At 39.0% G+C, this 17,623-nt stretch overlaps 1 protein-coding gene and 1 pseudogene across 2 annotated transcripts in view; one reads left to right on the top strand and one right to left on the bottom strand.

Annotated features, from left to right (window-relative positions):
• Positions 1-17,623, top strand: part of Pstpip2 (proline-serine-threonine phosphatase interacting protein 2) — a 99,567-nt gene that overhangs the window by 62,169 nt on the left and 19,775 nt on the right. For both annotated transcript variants that reach the window (XM_005372863.2, XM_013510408.1), the window contains exons 5-9: positions 435-541; positions 5,321-5,383; positions 11,317-11,415; positions 11,891-11,936; positions 12,965-13,044. In XM_005372863.2, coding sequence (XP_005372920.1) covers positions 435-541; positions 5,321-5,383; positions 11,317-11,415; positions 11,891-11,936; positions 12,965-13,044 — 395 coding nt within the window. The remainder of the gene's footprint in view (positions 1-434; positions 542-5,320; positions 5,384-11,316; positions 11,416-11,890; positions 11,937-12,964; positions 13,045-17,623) is intronic.
• On the bottom strand, positions 7,948-8,192 carry LOC102026374 (annotated as a pseudogene).

The raw sequence follows: 17,623 nt of genomic DNA, 5'->3' as shown, positions 1-17,623 counted from the left end.
GTACCGGAGAAAAATAAAAAAAAAAAATAAAAAAAAAAATAAAAGTTCAGGCTCCTGAACTTTTAGAGATAGAAGGATCCCAAGATTTTGTCTAAAGAGAATGAAGTCTCACTTTTGAAATTATGATGGCTTTAGGAATGTATCCTGGGATACAGGTTTCTGAGCTGCACCCTTGGCTGTGTTTTTTTTTTCCCCAGCGCTGGCCATATGCTAGGTTAGTAACAGTTAGTGGTAGGAGGCTAAGATAAGGGCTTTCTAGCCTTGGTTTTGGTGGCCAGAGAAATGCTGGGCACATGAAAGAGCTTAATAAATGTTGGTGACCAAATGATTTTAATATTTGCTTTCATTCCTTTGTGACTATGCATGTTGAATTTTGTGTAGCTGAATTAGATATAGAGCTTCATTACTGTTTTATTAAAAAATTCTTTTTGCAGAAGTAGACAATGTGGCTCAGTGTCACATTCAGCTTGCGCAGACTCTGAGAGAAGAGGCCAGGAAAATGGAAGAATTCAGGGAAAAGCAGAAGCTACAACGGAAAAAGGTTGGGATTGCGGGTCACCCTTCCCCCTGCAGAAAACCCTGAGCTTTTCTGTTATTTAAACTCCTCAGTTCTGCTGCCACCCCCCCACAATGATGCTTCTGTGTAGCCTGAGAAGTTATTTATTGGAGTCCCCATGTAAGGACTCAGTCTAGGTGGCTGTGTCTCTGTACCCATTTTTGCACCTAGGTCTGTTCTCCTTAAAATTCCTGCAGGACTCAGGGGCCACCCCTTCTTTTCAAATATGTTGCTATTATTAAAACAGTACCACATATAAGCTCCTGACAGATCCCAGCTGGTGAGCTCCCCATCACACCCCTTCTCCTGGGTAAGGAACGAGGGGAGAGCAAGGAATTAGAGGAGACTAACACTTGCCCTGAAGTCCATCATATATTGAGTAATCCTGTTTGACAAATAGAGAAGCAGAGAGCCTGGGAAGTCCAAGTTGTTTTTATCTTCACAGAAGCTATGCATAGGCTCTTTTCACTGAGAGGCTTTACTCTAACTACATGGAAGGACATGAGAGTAAACAACAGTTTATAAAACCGACAAATATTTGGGAAGTTATAGGGATCAGAAAAATAACTCTATGCTCATAACAAAGTATTACTTAGATTGGACCAGCCACAATTCTGACTCCTTTCCATTTTGTCCCCGAAAGACTTGTATATTTAGCTTTACCCTGTAGCCAACTAAGGTGCTTCCAGAATTTCCTTCTGTACCCAGGCTTTAAGACTGGAAACCTGGAGCACAAAGTCTTCTTTATGTGGCACCACAAGATTTCTGCCCAGGTCTCCTAGGTCAGCTCTGTGTGGACTTCTGGTGACTCACCTTTCTTGGAGGTCCCTTTGGGACCCTTTCTGCATCCTGGCTCTTTAGTGCCCAGAGGTTATTTGCAGGGTGTATGTCTAACAAACAGCCAACAATTAAAGCTGACTGTACCCTTACATCAAACTTGGCAACTTTGCCTGTGGTTCTAAGTTGGAGTCAGGGAGTGGTTTCTTTGGTAGCCACTGATATCTGGTGTGGACAACAGCTGTGTGTGTGTGTGTGTGTGTGTGTGTGTGTGTGTATTGGGACTGAATACATGGCCTTCACAGTGACCTACATCACCAGCCCTTCTTAATGTTTAATGTTTAGATAAGTTTTCACTAAGTTACTTAGTTGCCCAAGCTGAGCTTGAACTTGGGATCTTCCTAATTTAGCCTCCAAAAGTACTGGGATGATAGGCATGTGCCACTATGCCCAATGTTTATTTATTTTTCTCATTGCTGAGACAAAATACTCAGCACCCAAAGTTAAGGGAGGAAGGATTTATTTGGCTCACAGTTTCAATTCATAGTTGGCTGGTGCCAGGGCAGGGTGGCATGGCAGAGGGACATCACACAGCAGACAGGCAGAAGGCAGCAAGCAGCAAGTGACAAGTGACAAGTGGTAAACAACGACCACAGCAGCCTTCTGTGTCCCTTACATTTTATTCAGGCTACTTGCCCTTAGGGTGGGTAGCACTCACACCCACAATCCTAGTATTGCACCATGAATCAAGCCCAATGTCACATCCTGAAACCCAGCATCACACACTAGAGCCAGCTACCACCAAAAGCTCCACGTATAACCACATAAGGCTTTGGGGGACATCTAGATACAAGCCATAACACCTGACTTGGGCAGTAGCCTCCTATTAGCGTCCCTACCTTTCATTTATTGTCATGTCATGACCTACTTTTAGCATCCCCTGACCTCTTCCCAATTCACAGCCTGTACTTGTTCTGTACCTCTTACTAGGAAGGAAAGGCAGATAGGAACGTTTAAGGAATATTGTATCAAGCAGTTGCACACATTTTCTCCATTGTCACGCCAGAGGAGTGCATCTGGCACAAAGATTTTTTTTATGAGCAGAAATAGCATTCATGTTACACCCATTGAATGGTCAGACACAACTTTATGCTGACATGGCCAGGCCTGCTCACCTCTCTAGGGGAATTTCAATTTTTCAAAAGTTAGTGTCTTAGGCAACCAGGACCTATGCACATGACTTCCATTATGAAGGGAGGAGAATCATTTCCTCTTGTTTTTAAATGTCTCTGGTAGCTCTGGCCTTTTCAGGGAGAGTTTTTTTTTTAACTAGGTTTGTAAGCCAGGCATGGTGGCTCATGCCTGTAATCCCAGCATGCGGGTGGCTAAGGCAGGAGGATTGTTGTGAGTTCAAGACCAGTCTGGGCTACAAAGTGAACTCAAGACCAGCCTGAACTACATAGTGAGACCCTGTCTCAAAAAGACAAAAAAATCCCAAACCAAACCAAACAAACAAAAAAACCAGGTTTCTGAAACTTCCCCTTCTAACAAGTTGCACAGACCAAATTGTGACGTATCAGTTAAACAAGTTCTGAATTCCCTTATGCAGTAGAGTAGCCTATGTCAGCTTGCTGCTGTTAAGTTCCCTGTACAGCAGGGAAATATGTTAAGGGCTTTGAAAAGTCCAAAATTTATCAATCATTTTGTAATTTCTTCAGTTATAATGAACTCTGGAGTTGCACCACTTCTGTATTTAATTTTGTTTTAAATTAAACTTTAGGGAAAAGATGTAAATGCTAACTTCTCATTTTTAATGGTCAAACTCTGCACGCTTTGGTCTTCCACTTCTTGGAAATTAAGCCATTTCCACTTATCAAAGAAAACCATAGTTGGTTTATTTTAGAACACGGGCATGGGAAAGGTGTGGGTGAATGGCTGGTAAGAAATCTATGGCTGCTCACACTTACAACTAACATTTTCTGAGGGTGGACACCAAGATGGACATGGTTATCCTTCTGTCATTGAGCAAAGAGCATGTCCAGACAGGCTGGTGTGACACAGATTCACAATAAAGCATGATGAGACCTATATGATGCAGGGGAAAGCAAGGTGCCATCTGAACACACAGTGGGAGCACATTCTCTCATCCATTGGACCAGGGGAGGCTCCTGGAAGAAATAATGTTAATGGTAAGGCCAGCAGAGTGAAAGGCTATTATGAGAAGCAGTGAGAGGGTCTTACCTTATCTCTGGGAGCTGGGAGGGTAGGGAAGGCTCTTTGGGTCTCATTGTCAGGAGTCTTAATGTTTGAGGATGCTAAGATTTCTTATCCAGCCCAGAAATGTCCTTAGCATGATAAAGGTAGCACATGGTCAGTCATTCTGTCCTGTAGTGCCTACATCGTTGTGTTTTAGCTAAGATGAGGATGGTCACGGAGATCTTTGTGATGCTTATGGAAAGAGCCATCTGCTGAGCAGGGAGCCTCCTCTGTAACTAACATTAATGCTTCCCATTTTGAGAATACATCCTGAGGGAAGATAGGTGGAAAATGGGCCACAAAGCAGTCATTTCAATAATTTACCTGAGGGGTATGTGGGTCATTTGTAAATTTCTTCTCCTTTCCCTCTCCATTTTGCTTCTCCCACTCTATAGCAGAGATGATTGTGTTTTGCACGCTTTGGGTTGTCAGTAATACGACCATATTTCCACTGGATTTGGTCTAAGCAGAAATGCTGAGTCCTAGAAGAGACCTTCCCCTAAAAGACATGAAAGAGAACCTTTGATTCATTGGGGTCAACATGAATAGCATCACCCTATAAGTGAACACTGACATGGGGAGATGAGGCAGTGTAGCAGACAGAGGTGGACCTGGTGTCACTGAGTGGCAGTGAGCACATACAGTGTATCACTTCTTGGACCTCAGGGGTCATGCTTGTCAGGTTAGAGTTGGCTACTGCTTTCTTGCTCCTCCTCCTGGCAGAAGGACATAGTTGCTCACATAAGCCCACAGCTCCCTGCCTGCTATGGCAAGGATCTACTGTGTGTTCTTCCATGTGGGGCTCCAACTGTCTCTTCTGCATCTATGCTGTCCTCCCCATTACCAGTGAATGGTCACCTTTTGGTACATCTCTTTCATCTGGGCTTGAAGATAAATGATGAGTTCTGTGTGGGCCATTGTGGCACTCCCAAGGGAATTTCATGTACCTCACAAGCTTATATTTGAAGTGAGACCATCTCAAGTATTCCCTCCAAGTATCTTGAAAATCCATCTCTGTATGTTATGGTGATAGACAAAAACTTAATAATCCCAGGGAAATTGCTACCAAGTGAACTCACTGGAATTTATCTCGGCTGAGTTAGGTGGTGTAAAGAGTAGGAGAGCAGCATCTCTTAACAGTCCTACAAACATTTTTTCCCCCTCATATTTCCTGGGCTCTTTACTGGTGAAACATGTGTCATTGATGAGCTACAGAAGTAAATGTTTATGTCCCTAATTTAACATAAGCTTACAGAATAAAGACCTCTTTTAAATACAAATGTGCTTTAACAAAAATTTGAAAATTCCCCTTTGAAACCAAAGTTTCTTGATTTCAGATTTAGTGAAGAGAATGTTCTAAGGTGATCAGTGGGTCTCCAAGGTGCCTGAGTTTTCTGGCTTTAAAGTCTGACTGCCTGAGGCCAAAGATGGGCACCATCACTGACTAGCCCTTTGGCCTTGGGCACATTGCTTGGCCTCTGGGTTCTGCAGCTTCCTCATTTGTGAAATGAGGGTAGTAAATAGCACAACTGCTTTCCAGATGGTGTGATGACTCAGTGCAATAATTCATGTTGAACACTTAGCTCTCAAGATAAACTGGTATTAATAATAATTTCTGGGCTGTTTGTGCAACTCAGTTGGTAGCTTAGCATGCGTGAGGCCCTGAGTTTGATCCCTAGCATTGCAAAAAAAGAAATAATTTCACTAATAGCACTTGTGCTCCCTTTACAGACAGAGCTTGTAATGGATGCTGCCCATAAACAAAGGAACTTACAGTTCAAGAAAACCATGGAGGTGAGTCATGCTTTATTGCCTTTTTTTTCTGGAAGTGGGCATTAGGGACATTTTCAGGAATACTCTGCAGTGTTTGAGCATGTTCCTACTCAAATAGCATGTCAACAGTGTTATTATTTATCAGTGTAGTGTTTTAGGGAAAGTAATCTTTAGTGATTTGGTTTTTCTTTTTAAGGCCTTGGAAGGCTTGAAGATGAAATCAGATATTGAAAATGCAATGGTGTTATCTTTCTGATAACCTGGGAAAATAAAGCAAGTCAATTTAAATGTTTAAGGCCAAGATGCAAAAATATGTGTATGGCACTATGCCATATATTTTGTACTTGAGCCTTTATCCTGTGGCTATTTTGAATCTTGATTGTTTACCTCTTACTGAGTGACTCTTTCCTGCTTTAAGATAACTGGAAATTGTAAAAGTCCTCTTTCCTTTAAGTAGCTTATTAAAAATACTTGGCAAGATAGAGGTAAGGCAAGTTGTTGTGCATCTCATTCTAGCTTCTCATGGATCTGCTAGCTGTGAATACAACAAATTTTACTCTGAGAGCATTTATGACTTCCTCTTTGTATGGATGTGTATTACGATACTCTGACTGTGACATGATATGAAAGTGTCGCCACTGTTGATGACGTGTACAGTCCGTCCTGCTGAGCTGGATTTTTCTTTGATAGATATTATCTCAAAACAGTTGATTAATAGGGGATAATGTCAGTGTCAGTGTAGTACACAAAATGTGTTGGTGAATATATGATTTTCCCCCGAGACCTTTTAGGTTTTGAGCAGCCTGGGGCAAGCTTTTGCACAGAGAGACAGGCTTATCAAAATATACACATAATTTTCTTAATTATTTCCTCTACTTATATTTAGAGCTATATTAGTATTATATTTTTTCCTTCTTTTGTCAAAAATAATTTAGAAAATTTGATAGGAGAAAGAAGAGCTACTACATTTACTCATTTTTTTGTTTGTCACACTCTTTTATTTTCCTTCTACTAGTCCAAGGTTTCTGTTTTGTTTTTTTTTGTTTGAGACAGGGTCTTGTAGTTCAGGCTGATCTTAAACTCACTATGTAGCCCAAGTTGATCTTGAACTCACAACAATCCTCCTGCCTCAGCCTTCCGAGTACTGGGATTAGAGGTGTGCACTACCATGCTCTACTTGGATATGAAATTGTGTGTTTACAGTTCTTTTCTTTCAGCACTTGAAATAAATTGTGCAACTTTCACATGGTCTCCATGGCTTCTAATAATGTTACATCTTTTCTTTTGTCCTTATATTTTAGCTTATTTATCTCTGTTCATATTAGGTAGTTTTTTTTTTTTAAAGACAAAATTTTGTTCCCCAGCCTCACCTTGAACTCACAATCCTGCTTCAGCCTCCTGAGTACCTGGGGATTATAAATCCGTACCACTGTGCCCAGCAACTGCTTATTTATTTATTTTTTTTTAGCTCACTGATCCTTCTGTCTCTTCCATTCTTTTGAATTCATCCATTGAAATTTTTTATTTTGGTTACACTTTTCAGTTCTAAAATTTCTACTTTATTATTTATATTCTCTCTTTCTTTGCTGAGCTTTTGTATTTCTTTGCAAATACTATATTTTTCATTTGTTTTAAGTATGTAAATGCTTGCTGAATACTCTTAGAGTAGCTGCTCTAAAGTTTTTGCAGTATAATTTTAACATCTTTCTTCCATCTTGAGAAATCTTCAGAATCTTATTTTTGTTTTATGCATAATGTTTAGGGTTTTTAATTGTACTAATGTAGAGGAATTGGGAAAAGTACAGCTGTTCCATCTTCCCAGAAGCCTGGGAAGCCTTTCTAAAGGACATTTTGAAGTATCTTTTTGGTGCTATAAATGTGATCATACCCCATCAATCTTTTTAAAAATTTAATTTTAATTACATTTTTATTAGTATACATTTGTGATATATAATGAATATATTCACTGTGGAAAGTTGATACAATATACATACTGCATGTTAGTCCTTTTTATTTCCCCTTCCCCTCCTTTCCCTCCATCTCTGGATCCCCTTCTCCTGTATAAAACATCTACCCCTCTGTTTCCTATCATCTATTCCTTTTTTTTCCCTAGTTACCATATATATTTATTGTTCTTTTATTGTGTATTAATAGTGCAAAGTTTATGCCCCAAAAGAAATATAACAATCCACCGAAATGGTTACATTTAACTTTCTCTTATATGCAGATAAACTAAATGTAAGAACTGGCTTTTCTTGGTATTTTATTTTAAAATTACTGATACATATTTACCAGAGAAATAATTATACATTCTGCCCAACCTCAAATAGTTTCTACAGAAAGTTTCTAAGATAGATGCATTTCTTGTTCAATTTCCAAAAAATAATGGTTCTCTAACTGAAAGCATTTATATTCCTAGAGCTCTAAGATAAATATTAAAAAGAAAATACAAAAAACTATCTCTTGACTTTTGAATAGCCCACCTAGTTACATAAAGTATTTTCTGTTCCAATACTTTATCAATTTCAAAAGATATTTACCTCTTACAAAAAGTACAGAATCTTCATTTCAGTCATTTCAAACTGTCAGTCTGTTTCCATGGTAACATTTTAGACTCCATGGCTACCATAAGTCGCATCAGCTGACTGGAACTTCTCAATCTTGTTCACATCTTGAGCTTGATCTGTTCTGTACACCAAACAAACTAAGTCATCTGTTACTTCAATACACAAATTCCCAGTGGCTTGCCTACTCTGGCCTTCATCGGTTCTGCGAGGTAGAGCTTCTCTGCCACAGTACTGAACTCCTCCCAGGTCTGGTACTGCGTCATTTTGGCCCGGATTTCCTATCATCTATTTCTTATTTTACTCTTTACATTGTTTATACTTCAGGTTTCTCATATAAGAGAAACCATGTGATATTTAAGTTTGTGTGTCTGACTGATTTTACTCAGCATTATGGTCCCTAGGTGCTTCCATTTTTCTACAAATAACTCAAATTTATTCTTCTTTATGGCTGCTATACATACATGTACATCTTCATTATCTAGTCATCTGTTAATAGGCTGCTTCCAAGATTTACCTATTAAGGATTATACTGCTGTAACATGAATACCCCATCAATCTTAGGTTAAGATTCTAAGACTCTGTCTTCAGGAATCATACAAAATATGAACAACAAAGGCATGAACATATTCAATAATGAGCATTGTGGATGACTTAGTAACTGACAATTGGAGAAAGGTTAAATATGTTAGGTAGTCTTTAAAAATACAATTATAAGGACTGTGTTGGAACAGAGAAAAACTGCTTAACATGTCATATTTTTAAAAAATGAATAGGCAAAGAACTAGTAACTTGGATAAAAATTGAAGGCTTTTTTCTTTGATACTGAGGATTGAACCCAGGGCCTGCACATTGAACTATGTCCCCAGCCCTTTTTTGTTGTTGTTGTTTTGTGAAAAGTTCTTGCAAAGTGGCTAAGTTGCCCAGCCTGGGCTTGAACTTGCAATCCTCCTGCCTTCACCTCCCAGGTGAAGGGATGACAAGTGTGTACCACCATACCTGGTTTAAGATTTCTTTGTAGTTAAAAATATTATCACCTCATATATACTTTTTTTTTTCCCTGTCTTTTTGAGACAGGCTCTCACTATGCAGTTCAGGCTGACCATAAGCTCACTTTGTAGCCCAGGCTGGTCTTGAACTCACAGTGATCCTTCTGCCTCAGCCTCCTGAGTGCTGGGATTACAGGCGTGCACCACCACGCCTCGCCACCTCATATATACTTCTGTGATAGATGAAACACTTGGAAAAATATTTGTGACACACATATCTTGTACCTGGCTAGTGGTCCTAATGCACACTGAGCTTTTAAAAAGTCAATTGAATTTAAAAATGGTCCAATAAAAAAATAACAAAAGACATAAAATAGGAAAGATAAACCACTATTTCTTACCTTTTAAAAGTTTGCAATATATGGAGAAGCCAAACATGAAATCAAATATAATACAATATAGTATCAGAGATACGGTACTCAAAACAAGTGTTTTGGGGATGTAATAATTTATAGACTACTTACTCAAGCCCTGAAACTACTTTAGTAATAATGAAAGACATGCAAATAAAACAGTATACTAGCATTTTTCTCCTCCGTGTTAGATACAATTAAAAATACTGACTAAACTTGGTGTTGGTGAGAGCATGAGGAAGTAAGTAATTTCATATAATATTGGTGGGAGTATAAATCAGTGCAACTATTTTGGAAGGAAGTCTGATGTATAGATGCTTTTGTGCTAGATAATTACATTTTTAAGAATTTTTCCTGTGTATATCACATAGTACTCAAAATAAAATTAGTGTATTGGTATGCCTAAAAAATGAGAAACAAGCTGAATATCCACCGTTAGAGAGCTGACTAAGAAAATTATGGCAAATATACCTATTTAAGACATATGTACATTTTACAACCATTGAAAGTTTTGATTTACAGGGATCATGCTTGATGTAGAGAAATGTTTCCAACATATTGTTGCTTGAAAAGAATTATTGCATGGACCTTGTTACATGAATATCTTATGTTCTTTCTCTTATGAAAAATTATGAACTCATATTTCTTTATGTGTACAGAATATAGAGAGACTTGTAAGCTTCTTTACTGAAAGACTAACCCTAACTGAAATGCAGAGGGTGCTGAGTAGTGTAGGGAGGCACATGAAATACTCAGTAAGCACAAACCATTGTCTACAAAGGATACTTTATTTTAAAAAGTTATTATTAATTTTAATTTTATGGGTTTTGTGGGTTGAATTCCATTTCTAGACACAATTTTGTTTATAAATGTGTAATCGCTATAGAACTACACTTATATCTGCTTTTACTTTTATAGACACCTGAGAACAAATATATATTATACGCATTTATATGTATAAAACTCTTACTGTGCAGAGGGAGAAACTGAGGCCCAGAGAGGCTAAATAGCTTATTGAAGAACATCTAGACAATGATGGAGCTAGGATTTGAACTGATGCCCTTGATTTGAACATATGCCCTCAGGTTTAGCACTTACTCTCTGGTTATAGACAGCCCCAGAGAAACCAGCCAAACAAAGAGTAGAAATGGAGTGTCTTCCTTCTTAGTCAAGCAGTTTTCCCACCATTTTTATTTATTAGCTAATTTTTGGGGTCACCAGTTTGGCTTTGTTTAGGCAAGTCAAGGCTTTGTTTCCATAGTTGAAACAAAATTATTTCCTTGATTCACTAATGATTATAGTTTGTGAACTGTTTGTATATTAGTGGTAATGGTGGCACTATTACCTGTTTTTTTGTTTTTATGCATATGTTACCGGGGATCAAACTACTGTGATTCATCCTTAGACCTTTCAGTTTTTATTTTGATACAAAGTAGGGATGGCCTATGTTTAAACTACTTAAAACAACTTTCTTTAAATCAAAAAGGAACATGACTATACTAAGGTAAAAGAAATGATGTCTTTGGTCCCCCCCTCAATAGTCATGGCCAGGCACATTAGAATAGTGAGGCATAATTAGAATGTGTTGGTACCAGTGACCAATGATTGCACATAAATTCTGAGAATAATGATTGCTACATAAGGGTTGGATTATATATCATGGAGTTTCATGGAGTTCTGCACACATTTTAATTTTGCCTATTTCAAATTTAATCTTGTGTTCAGTCAATTTTTAAAGCTCCTGTATGTTGTGTTACTAAACTGGAGTTATTACTTCTGTGATGAAGTTGCCACTCTCCCTAATTTGGGAGAGGGCTAGAGCCAGAGAGACATTTCAGAGACTGACAAGAACGAGCATCTGCCTTTTGAGAGTCCAAGGTCTCCTAACCAGAGTGTCCCGTTTCTGCTGGGCTTAGAGGGCTAAGGCGGCTGCTTTCCAGAGTTATAACCCGATCACTTGTCTCGGCCCTCTCTTTGTAACAACAAAGGCAAAGAAGACCTATGAGCAGAAATGCCGGGACAAAGATGAGGCAGAGCAAGCTGTCCACCGGAGTGCCAATGTGGTGAACACGAAGCAACAAGAAAAGGTACCTAGAAGAGCTGACAGTGTGAAAGATTGGGATTTAAATTTGTCAGGTTAAAAACAACTAATAGTCTTTAAAAAACATTGTCACATTTTTAGGGTTGGGGAAAGCACTGGAAAGTGTGGTCATGGGGAGCAAAGGGTAGCATAAGAGATCTGATTTTTTTTTTCATCTTTTTCAAAACACAGCTCTTTTATTTGTTGCCTCTTGCTTGGGCAGATTGGAAACTTAACTTTATAAAATCTTGACGTAAGTTTGTCAGCAACCAGAGGGCAGGAGTAAGACATAAGGCATTATGTTTATGGCCGTTTTCTAATGATGAGAAGATTAAAGGGCAAACTGAGTGATTTGCTCATGAGGGAAAAGTAGATGCAACTTCAACAAGACCTTGTTTCTTCATACTCATTGCTTTTACATGTGCTTCTCTGTGGAAGCCGGGCCCAGCGTCCTTGAGTGCTGTTCTTTTTTGTCTCCACAGCTTTTTGTGAAGCTGGCCACTTCAAAGACTGCAGTAGAGGACTCAGGTGAGGGGGCTGTTCCTCTGGATGGGGAGGGTCAGTGGTACATTATCCTGTGTGTCTCTGAGAAAAGTAGCTTTACAATAAAGAATATATGTATTTACAGTAGGGTCAACAAGATGTTAGAAGGGAGGTAAAGAAGAGAGAAGAGGGAAGGAAGGGAGAGGAGGGAGGAAGGGAAAGTATACAAGAATCCTTCTAAGTGGGAGGCAGTGCAAGAGATGGCAGGTTCTGGCTGCTGCCTGTGGAGGTCTTGCTGCCTTAAGTGGAAGGGTTCAGTGGGAGTGGAGTCCTGGGGGTGTTGCTTTGGAATTGATCTGCGTTTTTGTGGCTATCTGTTTAAAAGACTCTTTCAGCCCTTGCAGCCCGCTCAACCACTGTGAAAGAAACAGCTGAGGTGCAACATCTTGTCATCCCTGAAATCCAAAACCAAACCAGAAGTTGTGAAGCTTCCTAATTCCCAGAAACAAGCCTCTTGTGAAGGCCATCGCTTAGGAAGCCTCTAAATAAAAAAACCAAAGTATATTGGTTTGTACAAATTCAAAGGAAAAAAGCTGGGCATGGTGGCACACACCTGTAATCCCAGCACTCAGGGAGCTGAGGTAGGAGGATCGCTGCAAGTTTGAGGCCAGTCTGGGCTTCATAATGAGTTCAAGGCCAACCTGAACTGCATAGCAAGATCTTGTGTCAAAAAAAATTAACAGAAAATATTTATAAATAAAAAATTATTTGCTGAAAGACTTATTATCTTGGTGTTGCTTTAGCACTCAAGGCAGTTCTGTTGCATCTCTCATTGGAGAATTTTCCATAAAATGAAAAGGGACGGGAGCTACTGAGGCAGAAGTAGATAAAGAAAACCCAGGCCGAGGTTTTTCTCAGCTTTTCTCACTTCTTCCTTGAGGCACTTCTTGCTTCGTGCTTGGTTCATGGAAAGTGACAGCCACCTCGTGGCTGTTGAAGGCCTTGTGAACTCATCACAACTCTGATGAGCCAATGATCTAGTCTCTGAATTGAGGCTTTTTCTTGCATTGTAGACAAAGCGTACATGCAGCACATCAACGCACTGGACAAGATCCGAGAAGAGTGGCGGAGTGAGCACATGAAGGCCTGTGAGGTACCTGGAACCAGAAGATCTCAGGAGGGGCCAGCGAGTCTTTCACCTGAGACATATTATGGCACCTCAGTTCTGAGAGCATGAGGGAAAGCTAGAAATCAGGAATTTAAGGAAGAATGGAAGGACTTGGAATCATTTCCTCCAAACTCTAGCCTTCCCTCCTCTCTGCATCCTGACCTCACTTTCCAACACTGGGTGGAGCTTTAGGCTAATGTTTAGTTAGGTGCAGGCATGAGCTAGCAGATTCAGTTAATGGTTGGTCTGTATGCAAATAAACATGAGCAATTACTTTTGGGAGCCTGGCCTGTACTTGCTAGGTTCTGTGAGGAATGTATGTGGCTGGTGAGCAGGCTTTGGAGTAGTATTTACTCTTTTCACGTTTTTCATTTCACCACTACCCTCTTTCATTTCAGCATATGACCTCATGATTTCCCGGAGAAAGTCTAAAAGACAGAATCTGGAAACTTCCTCAAGTTTCTGCCACCTTATCTACACATTTTCTTACCATTGGTTCTCCAAGGGAGGTCCTAGGACCAGCAGCATCACTTGGGAACTTGTTAGAGAGGCAGTTCTCAGACCAACCTGAGACCTGCAAAATTAGAAACTCTGGGAGTAAGGTCTAGGAACCTCTAAATTCAAGTATGCAAACCACTGACTCACAGTCCCCCTTCTCCTGCTAGAGTAGAAAAGTGCCTGCTCCCTTTCACAGCTGGATGTGATGGTACATGCCTGATTTTAATCCCAGCTATTTGGGAAGCTGAGAGAGAAAGATTACAAGTTTACAATTTAGCAAGACCCTGTTTCAAAATAAGGTAAAAAGAGTTGGGGATGTAGCTCAGTAGTAGAGCACTTGTCTAGCATGCATGTGGCTCTGCTTTCAATCTCCAGTACCTCGAGAAAAAAAAATCTCATCTAGCTGACTTTTCCTAGCCCCCTTGCCCCTTGGGCACAGCTCCCTTTAATATGTGCTACTGTTATCTTGTACACAACAAACTCAGCTCATTTCTAGCTTTAGCTTGAAAACCCGCCAGCTGTCACTTTCCATGTGCTATCCTCTCTTCTCTTCACAATCATACTTTTTTTTTTAGGCGGGGTGCCGAATGTAGAACCCATGATCTCAATGCATGTGCTTTACCATTGTCGCACCCCAAACCCCAGTCATGCTTTTTGAAGAAGTAATCTCCAAGTCCTTGTTAGGCCAACCTGACATAACCTTAGGTTTGCTTTCCTGTGGCTACTCTTCTTTTTCTTTCTTTCTTTCTTTTTCTTTTTTCTTTCTTTCTTTCTTTCTTTCTTTCTTTCTTTCTTTCTTTTTCTATTTTTCATTTTTATTAGTACATGTTTGCAGTACGTAGTGATTACATTCATTGTGAGGAACTGGTACATGTACATAACACATCTCAGTTCTTTTTTCCTCTTCCCCTCCACCCCATTTTTTGCCAGCATTAGGTTCATTTATTTATCTAATAAATCCTTATAAAGGTAATTATCATACATATAGGTTAACAGCTAGACTAATGGAAAAGTAAATACAAAAGACACAAGGCATGTATGCTAAATCAAGGTACACTTTTATATACATTATCCGCGCTGGATCACAATAACTTTTTTCTCTCTCCTTTTTTCCTATTGTCGGTCTTATATTTTGTACTTTATTTATAGGTTGAATTTCTCATATGAGAGAAACAGTGCAATATTTAAGGTTATGTGACCAATTTACTTCACTTAACATTATGGTCTCAAGGTTGCATACATTTTCCTACAGATGACTCAAATTTATCCTTCTTTATGGCAGAGTAGTACTCTATTGTGTATAAATACTACCTTTTATTTATCCATTTATCTGTTGATGGATGTGTAGGCTGTTTCCAAGATTTGGCAGGATTGTGCTGCTATAAACATGAGTATGCATATGTCACCACAGTATGACTCTTTAACTCTTCGGGGAAAATACCTAGAAGGGGACTAGCTGGATCAAGTGGAATTTCTAGTTTTAGTTTTTTGAGGAATCCTTTTACTGATTTCCATACAGTTTATACTCCAGCCAACAATGAAGAAGGGTTTTTTTCCCCCAAAGCCTCTCCAGCATTTGTTATTGGTTAATTTCTTGATGCTAACCATTCTTTCTAGAGTGTCGTAGAATCTCAATGTTGTTTTAATTTGCATTTTTTGAATGGCCACCAATGCTGAACATTTTTTTCATATGCTTATTGGCCTTTTGTACTTCTTCACTTAAATAGTGTCTGTTGATTTCAGATGCCCTTTGTGATTGGGTCTTTAAATTTGGGGGGGACCTAGTTTTTTGAGTTTCTGTAAGATGCTAGTCCTTCAAGGAGTAGCTGACAAATTTTATTTCCCACTCTGTAGGCTGTCTTGTCATTCTGTAGATGGTTTCCTTTGTTGTACAGAAGCTTTTGTTTCATTTTGTTGTTTTGGTGTGTTCCCATTGTTGAATCTTGGTATTATTTCTTGTGCAACTGGGGTTCTGTTCAGAAAGTCTTTTCCTACACCTATGTCTTCAAGACCTTTACCTATTTTATCTTCTAGCAGATTGTTTCTGTTTTAATATTTCTATCTTTGATGCATTTTGATTTTAGTTTAGTGTATGGTGAGAAATACAGGTCTAGGTTCAACTGTGGCATGTGGATGGCCAGTTTTCCTAGTACTATTTGTTAAAGAGGCTGGCTTTCTTCCAGTGAAAATATTTGGCCCCTTTGTCAAAGATAAGGTAGCTGAGTTTGCCTAATGTTTCGGCCTCCTCTGTTCTGTTCCATTGATTTACAGATCTGTTTTCCCCCAGTAACATGCTGTTTTTAGCACTATAGCTTTGTAGTATAACTTGAAGTTTGGGATTGGGGTGTCCCCTACTTTGCCCTTATTGCTAAGAATTGCTTTTGCTTTTCTAGTTCTCTTCTGTTTCCATATGAATTTTAAGATTGCTTTCTCTAGTTGTGTGAGAAATGCTATTAATACTTTGATTGGGATTACAATAAATTGTATAACAGTTTTGGAAGTATGGCCATTTTGAGTTGATTCTGCTTATCTAGGAATAGGGATATCTTTCAATTTTCTGATAGCATTTTCTATCTTCTACTTCAGGGTTCTATAGTTTTCATTGTAGAGGACTTTCACTTTCTTTGGTTAGTGTCTTAATTTCCTCACTGTTGAGACAAAATACCCAGCACCTGTATGTTAGTGGAGAAATGGTTTATTTTTGCTCACAGTTTGTAGAGGTTTCAGTCCATAGTCAAGTGGCTCAAAGGCAGGCATTATAGAAGGGCACCATAGAGGAGCAATGGTCCATGGCAAAGCAGGCAGGAGGTAGCAAACCGCAAGCCTCCCTTTCTCCTTTATTCCATCCAGACTACAAGCCTTTTGGGTAGTGCCATCCACCCCCAGGATGGGTCTTCCCATCATTCACACCCAGAACTATGTTTAACCAAACAGCAGACTAATTAGTTATCATACCCTTAATCCATATTCATACAACTTTAATCCATGTTCACATATCCTAGATCCAGCCATCTCTGCAAAGCACCCTCTATGAGCTCATGAGGCTTTGAGGGGACATCTATATACAGGCCATAACAGTTGAGTTAGTTCTTAAGTATTTCATTTTTTCTGACACTATTGCAAAAGTTATTTTTTCCCCTGATTTCTTTCTTGGAAAGTTTGTTGTTGGTGTACAAGAATGCTATTGATCTTTGAGTGCTGACTTTGTATCCTACTATGCTACTGAATTTGGTTATTAATTCTAGGAGTCTTTTGCTGGAATTTTTGGGGTCTTATATGTAGAGGATTATGTCATCTGCATATAATGATAATTCAACTTCTTCCTTTCCTATCCATATTCCTTTTATTTATTTCTCTTGTCTAATTGAGAATTGATCTGGTTAATGGTTTGAGGACTGTACTGAACAGGGGTGATAGTGGACATCCTTGTCTTGTTCCTGATTTTAGAAGGAAATCTTTCAGTTTCTTTTCATTTTGTATGATGTTGGCCATTGGTTTGTCATAGATAGCATTTGTCAGATTGCGATAAAGACTTTCCTTGTTTTCTTTAAAGTTTTCATCATAAATGGATGTTGGATTTTGTCAAATGCTTTTTCTGCATCTATTGAGATGATCATGTAATTTTTCTACTTGCTTCTGTTAACATGGTGTATTACATTTATTAATTTGCATATGTTGAACCATCCCTGCATCCCTGGAATGAATCTTACCAGATCGTGGGGTATGATCTTTTTAATGATTTGCTGTGTTCTGTTTTACCAGTGTCTTTTTTTTTTTTTTTTTCTTTTACCAGTGTCTTATTAGGGAGTTTTCTACTTATGTTCATTAAAGAGATTGGCCTGTAGTTTTCTTTTTTAGTTGGGTCTTTTTCTGATTTTGGTGTCAGGGTGAAGCTTGCTTCCTGGAATGACTTTGGGACTATTGCTTCCCTTTGTTTCATTAAAGAGTTTGAGGAATATTGGCATTAAGTCTTCCCTAAAGTTCTTGTAGAATTTGGTAGTGAATCTGTGGGGACCTGGACTTTTCTTAGTTGGTAGTCTTTTTGTTACTTCTTCAATTTCTTTGA

This window comes from Chinchilla lanigera, unplaced genomic scaffold (genome assembly GCF_000276665.1).
Source record: "Chinchilla lanigera isolate Chin_1 unplaced genomic scaffold, ChiLan1.0 scaffold00001, whole genome shotgun sequence".
Lineage (NCBI taxonomy): Eukaryota > Metazoa > Chordata > Mammalia > Rodentia > Chinchillidae > Chinchilla > Chinchilla lanigera.
The sequence above is the reverse complement of the archived record's forward strand: the minus strand, read 5'-3'. Positions and strand labels throughout refer to the sequence as shown.